The 20,756-nt window shown below is 36.6% G+C and overlaps 2 protein-coding genes and 1 pseudogene across 4 annotated transcripts; 2 read left to right on the forward strand and 1 right to left on the reverse strand.

Annotated features, from left to right (window-relative positions):
* The first annotated feature begins 1,999 nt into the window (after positions 1–1,999).
* On the forward strand, positions 2,000–4,252 carry LOC131173015 (uncharacterized). The gene has a single exon (XM_058134661.1). The coding sequence runs from the start codon at positions 2,000–2,002 to the stop codon at positions 3,701–3,703; it is 1,704 nt and encodes a 567-aa protein (XP_057990644.1). The 3' UTR covers positions 3,704–4,252.
* Positions 4,253–13,292: 9,040 nt separating this feature from the next.
* LOC110636648 (B3 domain-containing protein At5g18000-like) lies at positions 13,293–15,196 on the forward strand. 3 transcript variants are annotated; one of them, XM_058133565.1, is made up of 5 exons: positions 13,293–13,577; positions 13,654–13,690; positions 13,809–13,918; positions 14,070–14,585; positions 14,724–15,196. In XM_058133565.1, exons 3-5 carry the CDS (start codon positions 13,844–13,846, stop codon positions 14,979–14,981), a joined length of 849 nt encoding a protein of 282 aa, XP_057989548.1. In that variant the 5' UTR covers positions 13,293–13,577; positions 13,654–13,690; positions 13,809–13,843; the 3' UTR covers positions 14,982–15,196. The 3 variants fall into 3 exon arrangements, with proteins under 3 accessions (XP_057989548.1, XP_057989547.1, XP_057989546.1); XM_058133564.1 differs by having other exon boundaries at positions 13,654–13,918; XM_058133563.1 differs by lacking the exon at positions 13,293–13,577 and having other exon boundaries at positions 13,578–13,690.
* A 2,427-nt stretch (positions 15,197–17,623) lies between these two features.
* Positions 17,624–20,500, reverse strand: LOC110636647 (terpene synthase 10-like; annotated as a pseudogene).
* Between the last annotated feature and the right edge of the window lie 256 nt (positions 20,501–20,756).

Here is a 20,756-nt window from a genome sequence, read left to right on the forward strand (position 1 = left end):
TAAAATTTACCGATGTGTTACTGAATTGATTTGAGATTGATTTGATTTTATTGAATTGATTTGAGATTGATTTGATTTTATTGAATTGATTTGAGATTGATTTGATTTATTTGACTCTCTGAAATTATTGAAATACACTATTGGAATTGCACTATCAGTTATTATTTGATATCTGAAATTTTTTATTGATTTTGATTGATTTGTACAAATTGGTTTTCTGTTTTGAATTGGTACCTGTGCCCAGTATCTGTTTCTGTTATCTGGCCCCGCCGTGTGGACTATCACGGTATTAGGTTGCATTGTTGAGTCATGCATCATTGCAGTTTATGGTTGCATTAGTATCATATGCATTGATATCTGTGAAGGAGGAGGAAAGTATCTGATATCTAGTAGCGCGCTTACCATCTGGCCTTTGGTGATGTGGGGTATCATCACCCTGGTGCACTGTACCATAAAATTTTTATTGAATGAATTTCATATATATATATATATTTTATGAAGTTATTTTATTAATGATTTTTGACAGCATGAGCATGATTTTATTAAATAAAAAATTTATTGTGAAATTAATCAAGCGTCTGCCTGTTCCTATTCCGTTGTGTGCTATAATTATCATTCACTGAGCATCTAGCTCAAACCACGCTTTTCTGTCATATCTGCTTTGCATCAAGAGAATTCGCAAATGATCCAAATATTCAGTCCATTTTCTGGAGAGGGACAACTTTGATTTGTTCTCATGGTATGCCCGAATTCATGTCTTCTCGGGCTAATAATTAGTTTTGTTTATTGAACAGTTTAAGTTTTTTTTTTTTTTTTTTTTGAAATCTGTAGAGACTCCGCAGTTTACTTATGGGATATTTATGATATTTATTCAGCATTTTGTCTATTTAGATTTTGTCTATTTTTTGGATTAGTAAGTGACAATATATTCATTCAAGATACTCTGATAAGGCTTGCATGATTTAAGAATACTTAAATTATGCGCCGGTCACGGTTCAGAATTTTAGGTGGTGACAAAGTTGGTATCAGAGCTCGGTTGAGGTCTAGTAAACTTGCGGAGCATAGGATCCTTAACGTCTTTCCAGTTTATCATTGCTTCAGATATCTGCGTCCTTCGTACTTTTCACCTGTCTTAATGTGGCTCACATTTTCAAATTTAATGCTTGTTTATTAAAATGAATAGGTGCCTGGGTCTATTAGACGTAAGAGGAGAACTAGGGCCAAGGGTTTTAATGGTGCAAACCTTGATCCAACAGGGGAGGTACCACCTCAAACTATTAATCAGACATCTGAACAGACGCCTATGGCTAAGACTGGGGCACAACCATTCCAATTAGCTACTGCAGCTCAAGCACCTAGGGCTGGTCAAGTTCTTATGCAGATCCGTGCGGGATTACATGCAGTGAATCGTGCTGTTAATACTATAGCTGAGTACCTTACAACTCAACCACAACAACCAGTGGTTGGCTCTACTTCAGCACCAGCTCAGGATAGGGCTCGATTCCTTGACTCTACAGATTTTCTCAAGCTAAAACCAAAGGAGTTCACTGGAGAGGATGCATTAGCTGATCCCTTAGATTTTCTAGATGACATGGAGAGGTGTCATGACACTATGGGTTGCAGTAGTGCTAGGATGGTGATGTTGGCAGGAAATCAGCTTAAGGGAGTTGCTCGTGAGTGGTATATCTCTAAGAAGAATGGGAGACCTAAAGGTTCTATCCTATGGCCTGAATTTCACTCTCTCTTCTTGGAGCGATTTCTCCCTCCTAGTGTTCAAGAGGCTAAGGCTTTGGAGTTTGAAACCTTGAAGTAAGGTAAAATGACAGTTACAGAGTATGAGATGAAGTTTACAAAATTATCCCGTTTCGGTAAACACTTGATTCCAAATGAGGAGAAGAAGGCTCGCAGGTTTGAAAGGGGCTTACGAGACAGGCTAATTGATCGTGTAGCTCCTTTACGACTACCTAAATATGAGGAGGTGGTTGATCGGGCTAGACAGATGGAGATGTATGATGATGAACGTTGGGCTCGTGGAGCGGCAAGCGATTTAAGAAAGTTAGTCAAGGTAATCAATTTAACAGAGGACATAGTCATCAAGGTTCTTATCAGGATAATAAGCAGGGTTCTCAGTCTACAGTTGGCAATAGGGCACATCAATCTGGAGTTGGTCAGGGACGTGAGCAGAGGACACATGCAGGGAATGCTCGGTATAACCAGATTAGCACTGAGCCTATTACCACTCTTTGTCATCATTGTGGTAAGCCACATAAGGGCACTTGTCATTGGGTCACTGGAGCATGCTTTGGTTGTGGACAGCTGGGACACCGTAGACAGGACTGTCCTACTAGTGAGACAACTCAGGGTGCTGGTCAAGCAACACATTCTGCTCCCTCTCGAGTTCAACCAGCCACAAGATAGTGGTAGAAATCAGGGTTTTGGTGCTCGTGGACAGGGTGGTAGAGGTTCTGGTGGTAGAGGATTTGCTCAAACTCAGGGACAGACATCTGGTGGTAGAAGTCAAGCTAGAGTTTTTGCTTTGACTCAGCAGGATGCTCAGGCATCTAATGCAGTAGTGACAGGTACACTTCCTATTTGCTCATTTGATGCTAGAGTACTGTTTGATCCTGGTTCCAGTCATTCCTTTGTTTCTCCATACTTTTCCATGAGATTTAGTACACCACCTACTTTGTTAGAGTATCCTTTATCTGTATCAACACCTATGGGGGATGCAATAGACACTGATATGGTGTATAGGGGATGTATAGTTCACATTGGAGATAGGGAATTAGCTGCAGATCTTGTTTCTTTGGATATGTTTGAGTTTGATGTGATTTTAGGCATGGATTGGTTAGCCACTTATCACGTTTCATTGGATTGTCATAATAAAGTTGTACTCTTTAAAATTCCTGGGGAGGCAGAATTTCAATTTCAGGGAGATCGCAGTATAGCCTCTAGTAATCTTATCTCTGTAGTGAGTGCTAGACGATTATTGCGAAAGAGGTGTAAAGGGTATCTAGCTTATGTTAGAGATGTTCAGGTAGAAGGTGCAGGTTTGGAGAATGTTGCAGTGGTTAAAGAGTTTCCTGATGTGTTTCCAGAAGATTTATCAGGTTTACCCCCGGAGCGAGAGGTAGAGTTTGGTATAGACTTAGTTCCTGGAACTGAGCCCATATCTATGCCACCTTATCGTATGGCACCCGCAGAACTTAAGGAGTTGAAGGAGCAACTACAGGACCTACTAGATAAGGGGTTTATTCGCCCTAGTGTTTCTCCATGGGGTGCTCCTGTGTTATTTGTACGGAAGAAGGATGGGTCTTTGAGAATGTGCATTGATTATAGGCAATTGAATAAGGTAACTGTGCGTAATAAGTATCCTCTTTCACGCATAGATGACCTGTTTGACCAACTTCAAGGTGCAAAGTATTTTTCCAAGATTGATCTTCGATCTGGGTATCATCAATTGAGGGTCAAGAAAGAAGACATACTCAAGACGGCCTTTAGGACTAGGTATGGACACTATGAATTTCTTGTAATGTCTTTTGGTCTTACCAATGCTCCGGCCGCTTTTATGGATCTCATGAATAGAGTTTTCAAGCTTTTCTTAGATCAATTTGTTATAGTGTTCATCGATGACATTCTAGTGTACTCAAAGAGTAAGGAGGAGCATGAGCAGCATTTGAGAATTGTCCTTCAGACTTTATGAGAACACAAGCTATATGCCAAGTTCTCAAAATGTGAGTTTTGGTTAGATAGTGTGGCTTTCCTAGGCCATACAGTATCTAAGGATGGGGTGTGCGTTGATAAGAAAAAAGTTGAAGCAGTGCTTCATTGGCCTAGACCCACAACTGTGTCAGAGATTCATAGTTTCTTGGGTTTAGCAGGGTATTATAGACGGTTTGTTCAAAATTTCTCTCGTATTGCAGCACCTTTAACTAAGTTGACACAGAAGAATGTGAAATTTCAGTGGTCTGAGGCTTGTGAAAAAAGTTTTCAGGAGCTTAAGACTTGTTTAACTACAGCACCAGTGTTAGCCCTTCCATCTGGATCAGGGGGTTATGTAGTATATTGTGATGCTTCTAGAATTGGTTTAGGATGTGTTTTGATGCAGCATGGACGGGTTATTGCATATGCTTCTCGTCAGTTGAAAAGGCACGAGCAGAATTATCCAACTCATGATTTGGAAATGGCTGCAGTAATTTTTGCTTTGAAAATCTGGAGGCACTATCTGTATGGTGAGACTTGTGAAATCTTCACTGACCATAAAAGTCTCAAATACATCTTTGACCAACGTGATCTTAATCTTAAGCAAAGGAGATGGGTAGAATTGCTGAAGGATTATAATTGCACCATACAGTATCACCCTGGAAAGGCTAATGTGGTGGCTGATGCTCTAAGCAGGAAGTCTTCTGGTAGTTTAGCCCATATATCTACCAAGATGAGGCCTTTGATTGGTGAATTACATGAGTTAGATCAGGGAGTAAAGTTTAAAATCATAGTTGGATCATTTTTAGCACATTTTCGAGTTAGGCCTATCTTAATTGATCGAATTAAGGCTGCTCAAAAGAGGGATTCTCAACTGTGTGAGATTATAGATAATATTCATCAAGACCAAGCTCAAGGGTTCATGTTGAATGATGATGGAGTTCTTCGTTATGGCACTAGACTTTGTGTCCCCAATGTTGATGAGTTGAGAAGAGAAATCATGGAGGAGGCACACCATTCTGCTTACACAGTACACCCAGGTTCAACTAAGATGTACCGTGATTTAAGGGAGCATTATTGGTGGGGTGGCATGAAGAGGGATATTGCAAAATTTGTTGCTAAATGTTTGACTTGTCAGCAGGTTAAGGCAGAACATCAGAGACCATCTGGGTTACTTCAGCCATTGCCTATTCCCGAGTGGAAGTGGGAGCATATTGCCATGGACTTTGTTGTGGGTTTACCTAGTACACGAGGTGGTTACAATGCAATTTGGGTGATAGTGATGATTGACAAAATCTGCTCATTTCCTTCCCGTGAAGACTACATATGACTTTGCTAAACTTGCAGTTGTATATAAAAAGATTGTTAGTCTTCATGGAGTTCCGTTTCCATTGTCTCGATCGTGGTACTCAGTTTACTTCTCGATTTTGGAAGAAATTCCAAGAAGCTTTAGGAACACGAGTAGACTTTAGTACTGCTTTTCACCCTCAGACGGATGGACAGTCAGAAAGGACCATACAGACATTAGAGGACATGCTTCATGCATGCGTTATAGATTTTGGTGGCTGTTGAGATCATCATTTGCCTTTAGTGGAGTTTGCTTATAATAACAGTTATCAGGCAAGTATAGAGATGGCTCCATATGAGGCATTATATGGTCGAAAGTGTAGGTCACCGGTTTGTTGGGATGAAGTTGGAGAAAGAAGGCTTACTAGACCAGAGTTGATACAATTAACTTCAGAGAAGGTTCGACTAATTCGTGATCGACTTTTGACTGCTCAAAGTCGACAGAGAAGTTATGCTGACCCTAAGCGTAAAGATGTAGAATTTATGATTGGTGATCATGTATTTCTGAGAGTTTCCCCTATGAAAGGAATCATGAGGTTTGGCAAGAAAGGGAAGCTTAGCCCTCGTTTTGTTGGTCCATTTGAAATTTTGGAGAGAATTGGAGCAGTTGCTTACCGTTTAGCCCTTCCACCTGGTTTTGCACATGTACATCCAGTTTTCCATATTTCTATGCTTAGGAAGTATGTACCAGATCCATCTCATGTTTTACAACCTCAAACCATGCAATTTAGGGATGATATGTCATATGAGGAGCAACCAGTAAAGATTTTAGATCGACAAATTAGGAAACTCTGGTCTAAGGAAGTAGCTTTGATCAAAGTCTTGTGGCATAATCACTCAAGCAGTGAGGCCACATGGGAGGCAGAATCTGAAATGCGAGCCAAATATTCTCACTTATTTGATTCTTCAGGTTAGAATTTTGTCTATTCAAATTCGGGGACCGAATTTTTTTTAAGGGGAGAAGTATGTGGAAACCCATATACATTTATTATTTATTATTATTTTATTTTAATAAGCTAACAATAATTTAATATATTTATAAAAAATATATATATGTTATTTTTGAAATTAAATATATATCTGCAATCTGAACAACCCAGTTTAATAATAACTCTTATCCCATTCTACACCTAATAGAACTCTTGAAATATATATATATACCCTAATCATCTCTTCTGCTAAACTTTGCTCTCAAAACCTGGTTGTCACCTCTATCAAATATTCTCAACAGAGAATCCCTAAATTTTTCCTTCTCTATTCATCACATTCGATTCTGTTTTCAAGGTAAAAATTCTCATTCTTTTTCAATAATGGGTGAATTTGATTTTATTTTCTTTCATTGATTTGTTACAACTACCCTAGAAATTTATTTTTTTTTTCTTTGATCACTAGTATTGAATTGGATTGATCATAATTACTGTGAAATAATAACCTTCAATTTATATTATATATATATATATATATATATAACCTTCGTCCCCTGTTATCCACCACCGAATTCGTCCCCTGTTTATCCACCACCGAATTCGTCCCTATATATATATATATATATATATATATATATATATATATATATATATATATATATATATATATATATATCCTTAGCCCGAAAAGGATATCCTGTCCGGGTAGCGCACCAAATTCCTCATAAGCTCTCAGTCTCCATGGGCCGCGCACGGCCAAGGCCCAAGCCCACCACGACTCCACTTGCGCAGACTCTGGGTTTGCCAGGCCCACTCTTAGCGCAGAGTCGTTTTTTACGCAGGGGCGAGACTCGAACCCGAGACCCCCGGAACGTTACGAGGCTCTGATACCAAGATAAGCCGGGAGCCCTTACCACACATATAATGAACTCATGCTATGCCTCTTCCCTCTCCATAGGTACTCTCTGGCTGTGCCCTTTTGTTCATTATACATGTGATAACGGGACCGTCGCACCTTAATGTCAAAACAAAGATATTTCTGATACACAGGATCCTCTTAAAGAGGCAAGTGTAGAGCATACGTATCTCTGATTATAAGAGTATGATACACGTTCAAAGGTTTTCGGAGAGAAAGATAAGAGTTTTAGAAAGCCATAGAAGAGAACTTCAGAGAATATTATTGAAAGGGAACTCGATGCACATATGTAAGAGAGCAACTCCTTATATAGGCGAGAGGCTCTTAACATTACAGTAACCGGTTAGAAAGCGCTCTGACACTCTTAAAGCAACATAAAGGAAAGCAAAATAAAGACAGACACATTATTACATTATTGACTGACAAACTTTAACTTTTATCATGGAGTGGTGGACAGATTGAGGGTGTCAAAGTCAGAGTCATCAGAGTCGATTCCAAAAAAGTCCTTTGGCCACTGTCTGTGTACAGGAGATGGTGGGTCAGCGCTTTGAATGGCATCTCGTGACTCTGTGTCCATCGGATCCTGGGAATCTTGCCACATGGGATGGGTCCAGTCAATAGGCTCATCAGTGAGAGACTGGATGGGACCAAGTGATGTACAATTCACATGGGGAGGTACCAGACAATAATAGCTGTTGATTTCACAAAGATATTCAGCTAGTTGTTTTCTCAAGGGTCCCATGGCTTCCTTGTCAATAATTGATCCCTCGTAAGTTCTCCACTCGTATTCAGTATTCTGGGTCCAGAGGAGTCCATCGGGCCTTCTAGAGAAAGGCCTGTGAAAAATGAACATGGTTCTAATGTTGGGCTGAGTAGCGATGGGCCTTTCTTCTATTCCATGGGTGTCTATGATGCGCTTCAGACTGTAGCGCCATGCTGATATGGGCTTGAACCATTCCAGGAATCTAGATAGAAGAGTTCCGTTGGTGTTGTTCAAAACATATTGATACAGGGCCATGAGTGGGAATTCTATCCCTGTAGAATAGAGAGTAACCATGCACCAGAGGAGCCATAGTTCTTCCAGGATGAGTTCTCTGCCAGGGTGGATACTGAAATAGGTGAAGAAAGGGTTGTCAGGGATAAAAACAGTCGAGGAGGGGAGTAATCCACTTAGGGTGTTTCTTGCACTCAGGTAGTGAAATAGATGATCCCTTGCGAACTTAGCCATTTTTGTGATAGGCTGGTTTGGTGAGCATCCGGGGGGAAAACTGTCTGGAGTAGGAACTAGGAAATTGTGCATTGGAGAAGGAGTATGTGGAGAGGATGAAAATGATGCCATGAGGATCAAGGGGAGTGTAGAGAAAGATTGGATCAGGTGGAGGGTTTTTGGCCTGGATAGGAGGTCAGGAACCAAATTGTGCTTCCCTTTGATATGCTGGACTGTGAATTTATACTTGGTGAACCAGTCCTTAAGCCTCAGTAATTGTGGTTCAGGAAGAGACTTGTTTCTGAAGTCTAGGACCTTTGGGAAAGATGAGCTGTCCATGACCACAGTGAAATGATGGCCAATTAAATGAAATTTGAATTTCTTTATTCCATTTTTGACAGCTAATATCTCTTTGTAGACTGAATGATAATGTTTCTGAGGCTCTGGGAACTCTCCACTAGCATGTCCGCAGATATGTTTTTCTCCTTGAATCTCTTCGATGAGTACTGCACCCCAGTGGGTGTCACTAGCATCAGTCTGAAGGATGCGGTGTCCAATGCTAGGAATCTTTAGTGGTGGCGGGTTTAAAGCCACTTCTTTTAATTTTTTGACTGCACATGTCTGTTCTTCCCTCCATGGTGGGGCATCCTTTTTAAGCATCTTTGACAGCTGGCAAGTGTGGGCAGCCACATGCGGGATAAACTTCCTGATATAATTGATAATACCAAGGAACTGTTGTATCTGTTTTACTGTCAAGTCCCTATCAGGAAACTTCAGTAATTCTTCTGCAATATGAGGCATCACACTCGGGAATGAATCCTATAGACTTGTATCAACAGGCAAAGGCATCACACCCGGGAATGAATCCTATAGACTTGGCTCTAGCCCAAGAAGAGTGCAGACAGCTTCTCCAACAAGGCCTCATAGAACCCACTTCCTCCCAATGGGCCTGCCAGGCCTTTTATGTTGAAAAAAGATCGGAACGACTAAGAGGGAAGAAAAGACTTGTCATAGATTATAAGCCTCTGAATCATTTCCTCCAAGATGACAAGTTCCCATTACCAAAGCCTGAAGCCTTGTTCACTCAACTACACAAAGCCCATGTCTTCTCCAAGTTTGATCTTAAGGCTGGTTTTTGGCAACTGGGTATTAACCCCTCTGATAGGCCCAAGACTGCTTTCTGCATTCCTACGGCCCAGTACCAATGGACAGTCCTTCCATTCGGCCTTAAGACGGCCCCATCAGTCTTCCAAAAGGCCATGACAAGGATATTCGAGCCCATACTACATAGTGCTCTTATTTATATAGACGATATCCTTCTCTTCTCCAAAGATGTTGCGACCCATAGGACACTCCTCTCCACATTTCAACAATTGGTGGATTCCTATGGAATTATGCTATCAGAAAAAAAGAGCTCACTGGCCCAAACTGACATCGACTTCCTTGGAATGAAATTCAAGGATGGAAAATACCAACCGGGACCTCATATTGCAGAAGAATTACTGAAGTTTCCTGATAGGGACTTGACAGTAAAACAGATACAACAGTTCCTTGGTATTATCAATTATATCAGGAAGTTTATCCCGCATGTGGCTGCCCACACTTGCCAGCTGTCAAAGATGCTTAAAAAGGATGCCCCACCATGGAGGGAAGAACAGACATGTGCAGTCAAAAAATTAAAAGAAGTGGCTTTAAACCCTTCACCACTAAAGATTCCTAGCATTGGACACCGCATCCTTCAGACTGATGCTAGTGACACCCACTGGGGTGCAGTACTCATCGAAGAGATTCAAGGAGAAAAACATATCTGCGGACATGCTAGTGGAGAGTTCCCAGAGCCTCAGAAACATTATCATTCAGTCTACAAAGAGATATTAGCTGTCAAAAATGGAATAAAGAAATTCGAATTTCATTTAATTGGCCATCATTTCACTGTGGTCATGGACAGCTCATCTTTCCCAAAGGTTCTAGACTTCAGAAACAAGTCTCTTCCTGAACCACAATTACTGAGGCTTAAGGACTGGTTCGCCAAGTATAAATTCACAGTCCAGCATATCAAAGGGAAGCACAATTTGGTTCCTGACCTCCTATCCAGGCCAAAAACCCTCCACCTGATCCAATCTTTCTCTACACTCCCCTTGATCCTCATGGCATCATTTTCATCCTCTCCACATACTCCTTCTCCAATGCACAATTTCCTAGTTCCTACTCCGCATGCTTTTTCCCTGATGCTCACCAAACCAGCCTATCACAAAAATGGCTAAGTTCGCAAGGGATCATCAGTTTCACTACTTGAGTGCAAGAAACACCCTAAGGGGATTACTCCCCTCCTCGACTGTCTTTATCCCTGACAACCCTTTCCTCACCTGTTTCAGTATCCACCGTGGCAGAGAACTCATCCTGGAAGAACTATGGCTCCTCTGGTGCATGGTTACTCTCTATTCTACAGGGATAGAATTCCCACTCATGGCCCTATATCAATATATTATGAACAACACCAATGGAACTCTTCTATCCAGATTCCTGGAATGGTTCAAGCCCATATCAGCATGGCGCTACAGTCTGAAGCGCATCATAGACACCCATGGAATAGAAGAAAGGCCCATCGCTACTCAAATTTCAACATTAGAACCATGTTCATTTTTCACGTGCCTTTCTAAAAGGCCCGATGGACTCCTCCGACCTGAATCTGAATACGAGTGGAGAACTTACGAGGGATCAATTATTGACAAGGAAGCCATGGGACCCTTGAGAAAACAACTAGCTGAATATCTTTGTGAAATCAACAGCTATTATTGTCTGGTACCTCCCCATGTGAATTGTACATCACTTGGTCCCATCCAGTCTCTCACTGATGAGCCTATTGACTGGACCCATCCCATGTGGCAAGATTCCCAGGATCCGATGGACACAGAGTCACGAGATGCCATTCAAAGTGCTGACCCACCATCTCCTGTACACAGACAGTGGCCAAAGGACATTTTTGGAATCGACTCTGATGACTCTGACTTTGACACCCTCAATCTGTCCACCACTCCATGATAAAAGTTAAAGTTTGTCAGTCAATAATGTAATAATGTGTCTATCTTTATTTTGCTTTCCTTTATGTTGCTTTAAGAGTGTCTGTGAGCGCTTTCTAACCGGGTTCAGAATGTTAAGAGCCTCCTCGCCTATATAAGGAGTTGCTCTCTTCTTTTGTAAGCAGACTGAGTTCCCTTTCAATAATATTCTCTGAAGTTCTCTTCTACGGCTTTCTAAAACTCTTCTCTTTCTCTCCGAAAACCTTTTAACGTGTATCATACTCTTATAATCAGAGATACGTATGCTCTACACTTGCCTCTTTAAGAGGATCCTGTGTATCAGAAATATCGTCCACGTCCGTCCAATATATATATATAAACATTTGAATTCCCTGTTCGTACGTCCACGTCCGTCCAAGGTTTTCATATATATATATATATATATATATATATATATATATATATAAAATTTGAATCCCCTGTTCATACAAACCTTGTATCCTTATTCGTACACGTCCGTCCACTCAATATATATATATTAAAATTATTTTATTTTATTATTATTTAATATTTTTCTTTTATATTTTGGGTATGTAGGAGATTCAAATATTCATTCTGTCAGCTGAAATTGTCTCTCTTCCATTGAAATAACTATTGTCTTGGAGGTTCCAGGTGAGTGGTAATTATAATGCATGGCACCGTTTTTGTCCCTTTTAAAATTTCTTAGCATTAAGTTTGTTATTAAATAAAATTTTAAATTAATATTTTAACAATGATTTTATATGTGATTTTCTAGAGTTTTATTTTATTATTGAATTTTATTTCGATTTTGATTAAATAATTGATTTTGCCAACTATCTCTGCATTAGACCCATTAGGATTCCGGGAACAGGCCTTTAATGTATTTATATTGATTGATATTTGACTATAAAATTTACCGATGTGTTACTGAATTGATTTGAGATTGATTTGATTTTATTGAATTGATTTGAGATTGATTTGATTTTATTGAATTGATTTGAGATTGATTTGATTTATTTGACTCTCTGAAATTATTGAAATACACTATTGGAATTGCACTATCAGTTATTATTTGATATCTGAAATTTTTTATTGATTTTGATTGATTTGTACAAATTGGTTTTCTGTTTTGAATTGGTACCTGTGCCCAGTATCTGTTTCTGTTATCTGGCCCCGCCGTGTGGACTATCACGGTATTAGGTTGCATTGTTGAGTCATGCATCATTGCAGTTTATGGTTGCATTAGTATCATATGCATTGATATCTGTGAAGGAGGAGGAAAGTATCTGATATCTGGTAGCGCGCTTACCATCTGGCCTTTGGTGATGTGGGGTATCATCACCCTGGTGCACTGTACCATAAAATTTTTATTGAATGAATTTCATATATATATATATATATATATATATATATATATATATATATATATATATATATATATATTTTATGAAGTTATTTTATTAATGATTTTTGACAGCATGAGCATGATTTTATTGAATAGAAAATTTATTGTGAAATTAATTAAGCGTCTGCCTGTTCCTATTCCGTTGTGTGCTATAATTATCATTCACTGAGCATCTAGCTCAAACCACGTTTTCTCTGCATGCATTATCTGTTTGTGTCAAGAGAATTTTACAAGTGATCCAAATATTCACCCATTTTTACGGAGAGGGACAACTTTGATTTGTTCTCATGGTATGCCCGAATTCATGTCTTCTCAGGCTAATAATTAGTTTTGTTTATTGAACAGTTTAAGTTTTTTTTTTTTTTTTTTTTTTGAAATCTGTAGAGACTCCGCAGTTTACTTATGGGATATTTATGATATTTATTCAGCATTTTGTCTATTTAGATTTTGTCTATTTTTTGGATTAGTAAGTGACAATATATTCATTCAAGATACTCTGATAAGGCTTGCACGATTTAAGAATATTTAAATTATGCGTCGGTCACGGTTCATAATTTTAGGTCGTGACATTGCAGAAGTTTATGAGGGCACCTTGATCAAGTACTGAGTTCAAACTTCTAGCTTCTTCATGCCCTTCACTGGTTTTAGTAAATTGTCAAATATTAGTTGCCCATAAATCTTTGGTTTTAGTCAAACTTTGTATTTGCACTGTGGTCAAAAAAGACTGATCAGTATCAGGATTCTCTGAAGTTTGCAGGGGGATCACTTAAGAATGATTAGGATCAGGATTTTCCTGTCGAAATGAAAATTGGATGACAAGGATTCCGTTTCCATCCCAGATAGGAGCTGACCAGTTTACTTTATCATAAAGCTTGGTAGCATTATTCCTTATGGACAATCTTGCCACCCAACAAAACTAGAAATTACACTATTCATTCTCACAGAAAAAGCTTAAAAGCCGTCAGTTGGAATGGCCTTTTCAAGGTCTTAAACAAGGAAAGAGGAAGCAGAAGCACTAGAGAGAAGAGTTTAGGTATGTTTCTCTTCAAGAACCATATTTGAAATCAAGAAAACTATGGTTCATGATTTGTTCACATTTTTTCTCTCAGGGAGCAAAATCTCTTCAAGAAAAGCCACAAAAAGAAGGTGAAAGTTCAAGCTTTTCACTAATGGGTTCTCATTGTTGTAGCTCACCATGAACTGTTGAACATGATAATAACTTATAAGCACCAAATAATGAATTTCCATCTTTATCCTCTTCTAGTTGCCAAGTCAGCCTGCCCCTATTCTTGGCCAGTCATGGATTTCAATGAAGGAGATGGACCTCGTTTTTTCAAACTTGTTCATGAAAGTACCATCGCTGAGGGAAAACTTGTAAGCTCTTAAGCTCTCTCACATGTATCTTAATTGTTTCTTTCACATTCTTATTAATTTCTTGCTGCTTTTCTTACATAATCTTGACCACTTCCGATTTCGTTTATTCTCATAAATGTTTTGTGCTTAACTTGATTATTCTTTCTATTAGATGGTTCCAAACAAGTTTGTTAGACAACATGGAAATTGTCTGTCAAGTCCAGTAATTACCCTTGAGGTCCCAAGTGGTGCCAAATGGGAAGTTGAGCGGTTGAACAATGAGGGAGAGATTTGGTTGGGTGAGGGTTGGAAAGAATTTGCCCAGCATCACTCTCTTGAGCAAGACTACGTTATATTTTTCAAACATGTTGAAGATTGTCATTTCGATGTGATCATATGTGATGAAAGTGGATTAGAAATAGAGTACCCAGACCATGACAGTGATGTTGTTGAAGTTATAGAGCTTGATATGGAAGAAGAAGAAGAAGAGCAAGAACAAGAACAAGAACAAGAACAAGGAGGAGAAGATGGCATTCAATTGGTGCATGAAAATTGTAATGGCAAGCAAGCTATAAAGGCTTTCCCTTCCATTACTTCTCCAGCACTTGAAGCTTCAGACAACTTCACTACAAATTACCCATCCTTCAAGAAGGTTGTGCAGCCAGACCATCTGGAGCATAGCAATATGGTAAGGCACTTCCTGTTTTGATAGGATTTGCTAGATGCAAAGGCATTTTTAGTTTCTGACCATTTGTTTGTTAATATGCTTAAATCTTTTCTCATAAAAAACTTGTATGCAGTGATGTTACTTAAATTTTGAATGCAGAATGTACCAGTCAGTTTTATACAAAAACATATGGAGAGCAAAACACACACTGTGATGCTTCAAGTTGCAGATAGAGCATGGACTGTGAAGTTAATGTACTATCCAAGCAGCAACATGGGTTGCCTAAGCTATGGTTTCTCCAAATTTGCAAGGGAAAATTCTCTGGTTGTTGGAGATGTTTGTGTGTTTGAACTCATCCAGAGAAATGTGCTGAAAGTTTCAATTTTCAAATCTAATTGTACATGGATGGGAAAATAGTTCTGTAACTGAACTTCTATCTTTTCATCATTATCTTTAAGCACTTTACTTATGGTCAGGGAAAGACATACAGTGAGCTTGTTATGCTTTTAGCGCTCTTGTTTTGTCTTGTAAGGTGAGATCAATCTTTGCAAGGTTGATGGACGTTGGAGCTTTGAGACAGAAGTGACAATGTTGGTGTATGGTAGGTTGCAATTAGTGTTTTAAACATTGTAGTGCCCATTAAATGATTAGATCAAGAATCGGATTAATGATGAGTTTACACTTTTAAGTTTTTTTTTTTCTTTTAAATTTTTTAATATTTCATTTAATTATAAAAATTTAAAAATTATATATCTTAAATTAATAAAAATAATTTAAAATTATATTATAAAAAGTAATGGCATGGAGTGCTTAAAAGTTTTTCCTCGTTCTAGTTTATATATTTAATACATTTTAATTTACTTTAATGTTATATTTTAATTTTATTTTACTTTTTTGACTACATTGTTGATTATTTATTTTAAAAAATTAGTCTCATTAATTTCTTTATTTCCCATTTTTTTTTTAACTGAAGCATTAATGCATTTTTTACTTAGTTTGCAATTCAATCACTTACCTTTTAATAGTTATTAAATCATAATTTAAAAATATACAGTTAGGCAATGAGGAAGTGCTATTTTTTGTGATATTTCAAAATGATTTAATAATAATAATAATTATTATAATAATTAATAGCTATTAAGGTCATTGATTTGAGAGCAACGATCAACCTATTCAGTTAAAGTTTATGGCTAATATTTTAAAGTTCCAATATTTTAATTAGTAACATTAAAATTATTTTAATTAAAGAATAACATTTCTTTTTTCAATTAACAATGATTTAATAGCTTAATTAATCTGATTTAAATTTTCATCATCTGTTTTCTATAAATAGTTGATATCATTTGACATACACCAAATCTTTTTTTCTCACCAAGCATTCTCTCCTCATCTAATTATTCTTAAATCTTTTTTTAATTTATTATATTATTTTTATTATTTCTTTCAAAAGTTATTCATCTCAATTCACATATCTTATTTATATTTATATTAATTTCTATTTCTCTATAATATTAGGAAGAATTCCTTACATCTTGCAAGATAGTGACTTGTGCCAAAATACACATTCTCCATCTAAAATCATCCAAATACACAATTTACACTCATTGTATAATTAATGCTATTATTTCTTAAAAAAAATTAATAATTACCAGTTCTTTTTTAGAGAGAAAGAGGGAGAGAGAGTTAAAGAATGTCAAAGGTAGATAAAAAATAGAATTATATCAAAAATTTGATTACAAGCAAAGATGGTTGAAAAGCAAAAGTTAGAGCATTAAGATTATGAGATGTGTCTTTCATGAACAATAGAGATTTTATGAGTATAGAGATGGTTTTATTTGACAAAGAAAAAAATCAATTGACAAGGAAAATATTTTTTAGAAGAAGCATATTAAAGAAATATTAGCTAAAGCCAATTTTAAAAAAAAAAATTTTATATAATAATTTAATCAATGAATCAAATGTTAAAATAATCCAAATTTGTAATATTGTTGGATTAGGTAGTAACTCAATGCCACCTAATTTATTTGGCTAGTAACATTAATAAATTTTAAATTATTTTTATGAATAAAATAATTTTAGTATATTTCAGAAAAAGTAATTAATTTTGTTATTAGTTTTTTTTATTAATTTTAATATGTTTTAACAATTTTAATAAGTTATTGTTATTATTATTATTATTATTGAGGCCACATTTTGTCTTTATTCACATTTTCTTAATAATGTTTTATGGTGACTTGTTCATGCTTGAATTAAAATTAAGAAGCCCAGGCAGCAAGGATGTAACAAGCTTTGGGATGTGTTTTGTGGGCTTTTGAGCAGTGCCCAAAGCACAGTAACATCAGCTCGTATACTGTCAATTAAAGGCCAGACAGAATGTGATTTGAGGCCCAAATTAGCCTAAGCCCAGGTACTTTTACCCCACGCTTATGTTTCTCTTGTGTTCAATAAAAATTGGGATTCTTTTTTGGGAAATCAATTGACCCAGAATTTTTTTTTTTTAATAAATTTGTCACTGTAAGTAGCACAGTCTTGTTCTTCTTTCCTAAACCCAGATTATCATAGATTTAAGATAAAAGGTATATCCTACTATAATAAACCAGATTTAAATAAGAAAAATCCAATAAATACATGTTATTTCACCAGCAGAGGACATCTTTAGCTGACAATTCACGAACCCAGCTGCAATTGGAGAAGCAAGGAAGATTTTAGAGAGATAGATATCATCAACTTCTGCAATTCTTTAGAGTTCTTATTCTCCACCCCATTTATTTGATTTCAATATTTTATCAGGATGAATTTTTTACATGTTGATTCAATTGAATTGGCTTTTGATTTCCTTGTTATGTTAAATCGAAATTTATATTTAGAGAGATTTAATTTAATTTGATTTATTTGGTTGGACTTTCAATATCAATACATTGTCTAATAGGAAAGCCATTCCAAAGTTTCTGAATCAGACCATGGCCGAATCTGAACTTCACAAGCATACCCAGATTTCTCTTTCGTAAATATATAATAGGATCTCCATCTATTATATATTTATTGCATCACTTGCATGGTTACAGATAGGAAGAAGAAAGCTGCATGCAGGAAATTGGTTGAACAAGCAATGATACAACTCTGTCCTTAGTCTCGCGGTCCTCAATCCCATGCCCATCTCCATACTGGTACATGCATTGTCCCATTCTACCTAGGTTAATTGCTACGTCAACAAAAGTTTCTGAAAATGGAGAATCTGCAACTCTTTCTTTATTAATTTTCTTCCATGCTTCGCTAATTAAAAATCGAATGTGATCACGAGCTTCTGCTTCTTAAGCTCCAGTTTCATGCATGTAACATTGAATTGATTTCGGAACATCTCCTCTCTTTAGTTCATCCTGATGAACAATGAACAAGATAAGATGATTGTAACACTAATCAACAAAGAAATGAATGAGACAATTCGAAAGAAAAAGAGAAAGGAGTGCATACTGATGATGTTCCAAGATCATCTGCAAGTCTAACAATCATGGATGAACATCGAATTATATTGGAATACTCTTCCAAGCATTTCAAGGCATCGTCAGTGATTGGAGATTGTACAAGAAAATAAGCATGGACTAGGATCACAGTAGCTCCTATAGACCTCCATGCATTGTCAATATATTCTTGTAAACTTGGTGTATATCCACTGTAGTACCACTTTGCCTCCAATAAGTATGATTTGCATAAATCTACCCACTAGAAAATTTTAAAATGGGATAAGCACGCATGCAATTGGATGAATTGCTATTAATAGTGAGGAGAGAAGTTGATATATGAAAAATTCATAACCATCATCAATACTTGCCGCTTTCTTCAAGTTGTGGATGATGTGAAGTCCTTGTTCCTCAAGGATATCAAAAGCTAATTCATTTATTGAGTTCTGGAGGGAAAGGAAACATATCTTCATGTAGTCTGGAAGCTGCTCAATTGCAATGACATCCCATCTGAAACCACAACATAAAAATTTTACATGTTAATTATTTATATAGAGGTATATTCATTTTTCAATTCAAACCATTAAATTGAACCAAAGCAATATAGTTTAATTTGGTTTATGATTTAAAATATATTGATAATTTTGGTTTGATTATTTATAAATTAAAATTGTTGGAAATAATTGTTTTATTATTAAAAATGAATAGAATCAAACCATAAAATAAATTATTTTGTGTGTATATATAAAATTAAATTGTGTAATTAATTTATCCTGTTTACTTTTAGTTTTATTCTAATAAAATGTAAATAAAAAAAATCTAAATATTTTCTATAAATATATACATTAAATTGTGAACTAAGAAATTATATGATTATGATATTAAGACTGATGGGTATCACCACCAACAACCTTTGAACAGCATCAGTGAACAGCTCAAGCTCATCCAAGGTGCCATACACATCATAGATATCATCGATTATTGTTATTAGTGCAAAGTCTTTTGTACTCATTCTTCTAAAATAGCTGAATTTTGGCTCGAATATCATTCCCACGGTCCATAAAAGGTTCTCCATTATCCTGTCTCTGGCAAACGTCAACTTTTCCCCTAAACCGATATTCTTCCACCACCTTTATTTTACAACAAGACAAGCCAATATCATAAGCAACATCATACAAGAAAATAGAAGTAAGATAATTAAAGAAAACTTAGGATTACATATACCTTGACACATATTTTAGATCGTCTTGATGTGCAGCTTGCACACTGTTGAAATCCAATTTAGCAAGTTCTAGCAGAAGAGGATTCATGCCTTGTTCTCTCATATACATCTATAAACCATCTGGTCTCCAACCTTAGCATCCTCCAATGCAGTGGGAGCTCCAGTGCATGAATTATTTTCATGGACAGATTTTGGTCTTTGCACTGTTCAACATACTTCTTCAGAGAAGTGGTTGTAAAATCTCTTGCAAATTGTAAGATTCTTTCACCTTCCTTTGAAAGGAATGATGCCTCGTACAAAGATAGCATTCCCTCCCAGTCTTCACATAGGCACATTTTGAAGTTTCCCTCCTCATCTCGGAAACCATTGAAAATCTCTGCAATTCACTTTCTCGAGTTAAAATATTATCACTGACTTTGATTAAGAATGTGGTGTTATTACACAATATGCCTGCTGGAATGCATGGGGTAGCCTGGAGCCCTTTGCTAGCTTTTCATTTCGTTCAATAAATTTTTTTTTCTTATTAAAATAAAAGTTATTACACAATACCAGATTTAGATTTATTATTGAATAAAATTAATTAAAATAAAATTAGGAGGCTCGTGAGAAGTTATTTACCTTGGGGTATTTTATATCCATGTTGTCTTAGGAGTCTAAATTCAAGAGCTGTAGCATATAAATCCTCCCTCATCCGTGTATTATTGTAGCTATTATGCGTGTAAATACTCATCAACATTCTCTTTACTTCATCTTCAAAGTGATAGGCTAATCCAAGTCTTTGCAAGGTATCAATTAGTTGGAGCTGATCCAATGGATTCACAGCTTGCTTAAGCATCAGCCTCACCTCTTCCTTCAACTTATTGATTCGTTTTGTGTACACCTCTCCCTGCATCACAGTAATCTGTAATCATGAGCATGAAGAAGAAGGAGGAGGAGGAGGAGGAGGAGGATAAAATAACTATAGAATGAATATATATATATATATATATATATATATATATATATATATATATATATATGCATATGCATACCCCATATTCACTCTTTAGCGACTGCACAAAATCATAATCCCAAATGGGAGGTCGGTAATTTGCAGATCGCCTTACAGTTGTTTTCTTTGCAAGTTTTGGACAAACCGTGCATCCAAGAGGGCTGGAAAAATTGCTATTTTTCGATAATCTGAAAGGGATGTGAGTTGTTGGTGGCAGTTTAGTGAAAGAGCAATTAGAAAATGGAGCAAATAATTGAAGGGCCATTGAGAACTTTTTGTTGTGCTCTTGATAATGTGCATAAGTTTCCTAAGGCTTCACGTCCTTATATTGGTGCAAACTCAAAAGATTTAGGGTGTTATCCTCCTCACAAGATAATTTGGCCATAATTTTCACCATCCTCAATAATTCTCTCTACCAATGTAAGAAATATATTATTTATTTTTTTAGTACAATTGATTTTGATTAGCATTCCAATTAAGATCTCATAATTTTAGACTCAATACTATAAAATTAAATTGGA

The sequence above is a fragment of the Hevea brasiliensis genome, chromosome 14 (genome assembly GCF_030052815.1).
Source record: "Hevea brasiliensis isolate MT/VB/25A 57/8 chromosome 14, ASM3005281v1, whole genome shotgun sequence".
Taxonomy (NCBI): domain Eukaryota; kingdom Viridiplantae; phylum Streptophyta; class Magnoliopsida; order Malpighiales; family Euphorbiaceae; genus Hevea; species Hevea brasiliensis.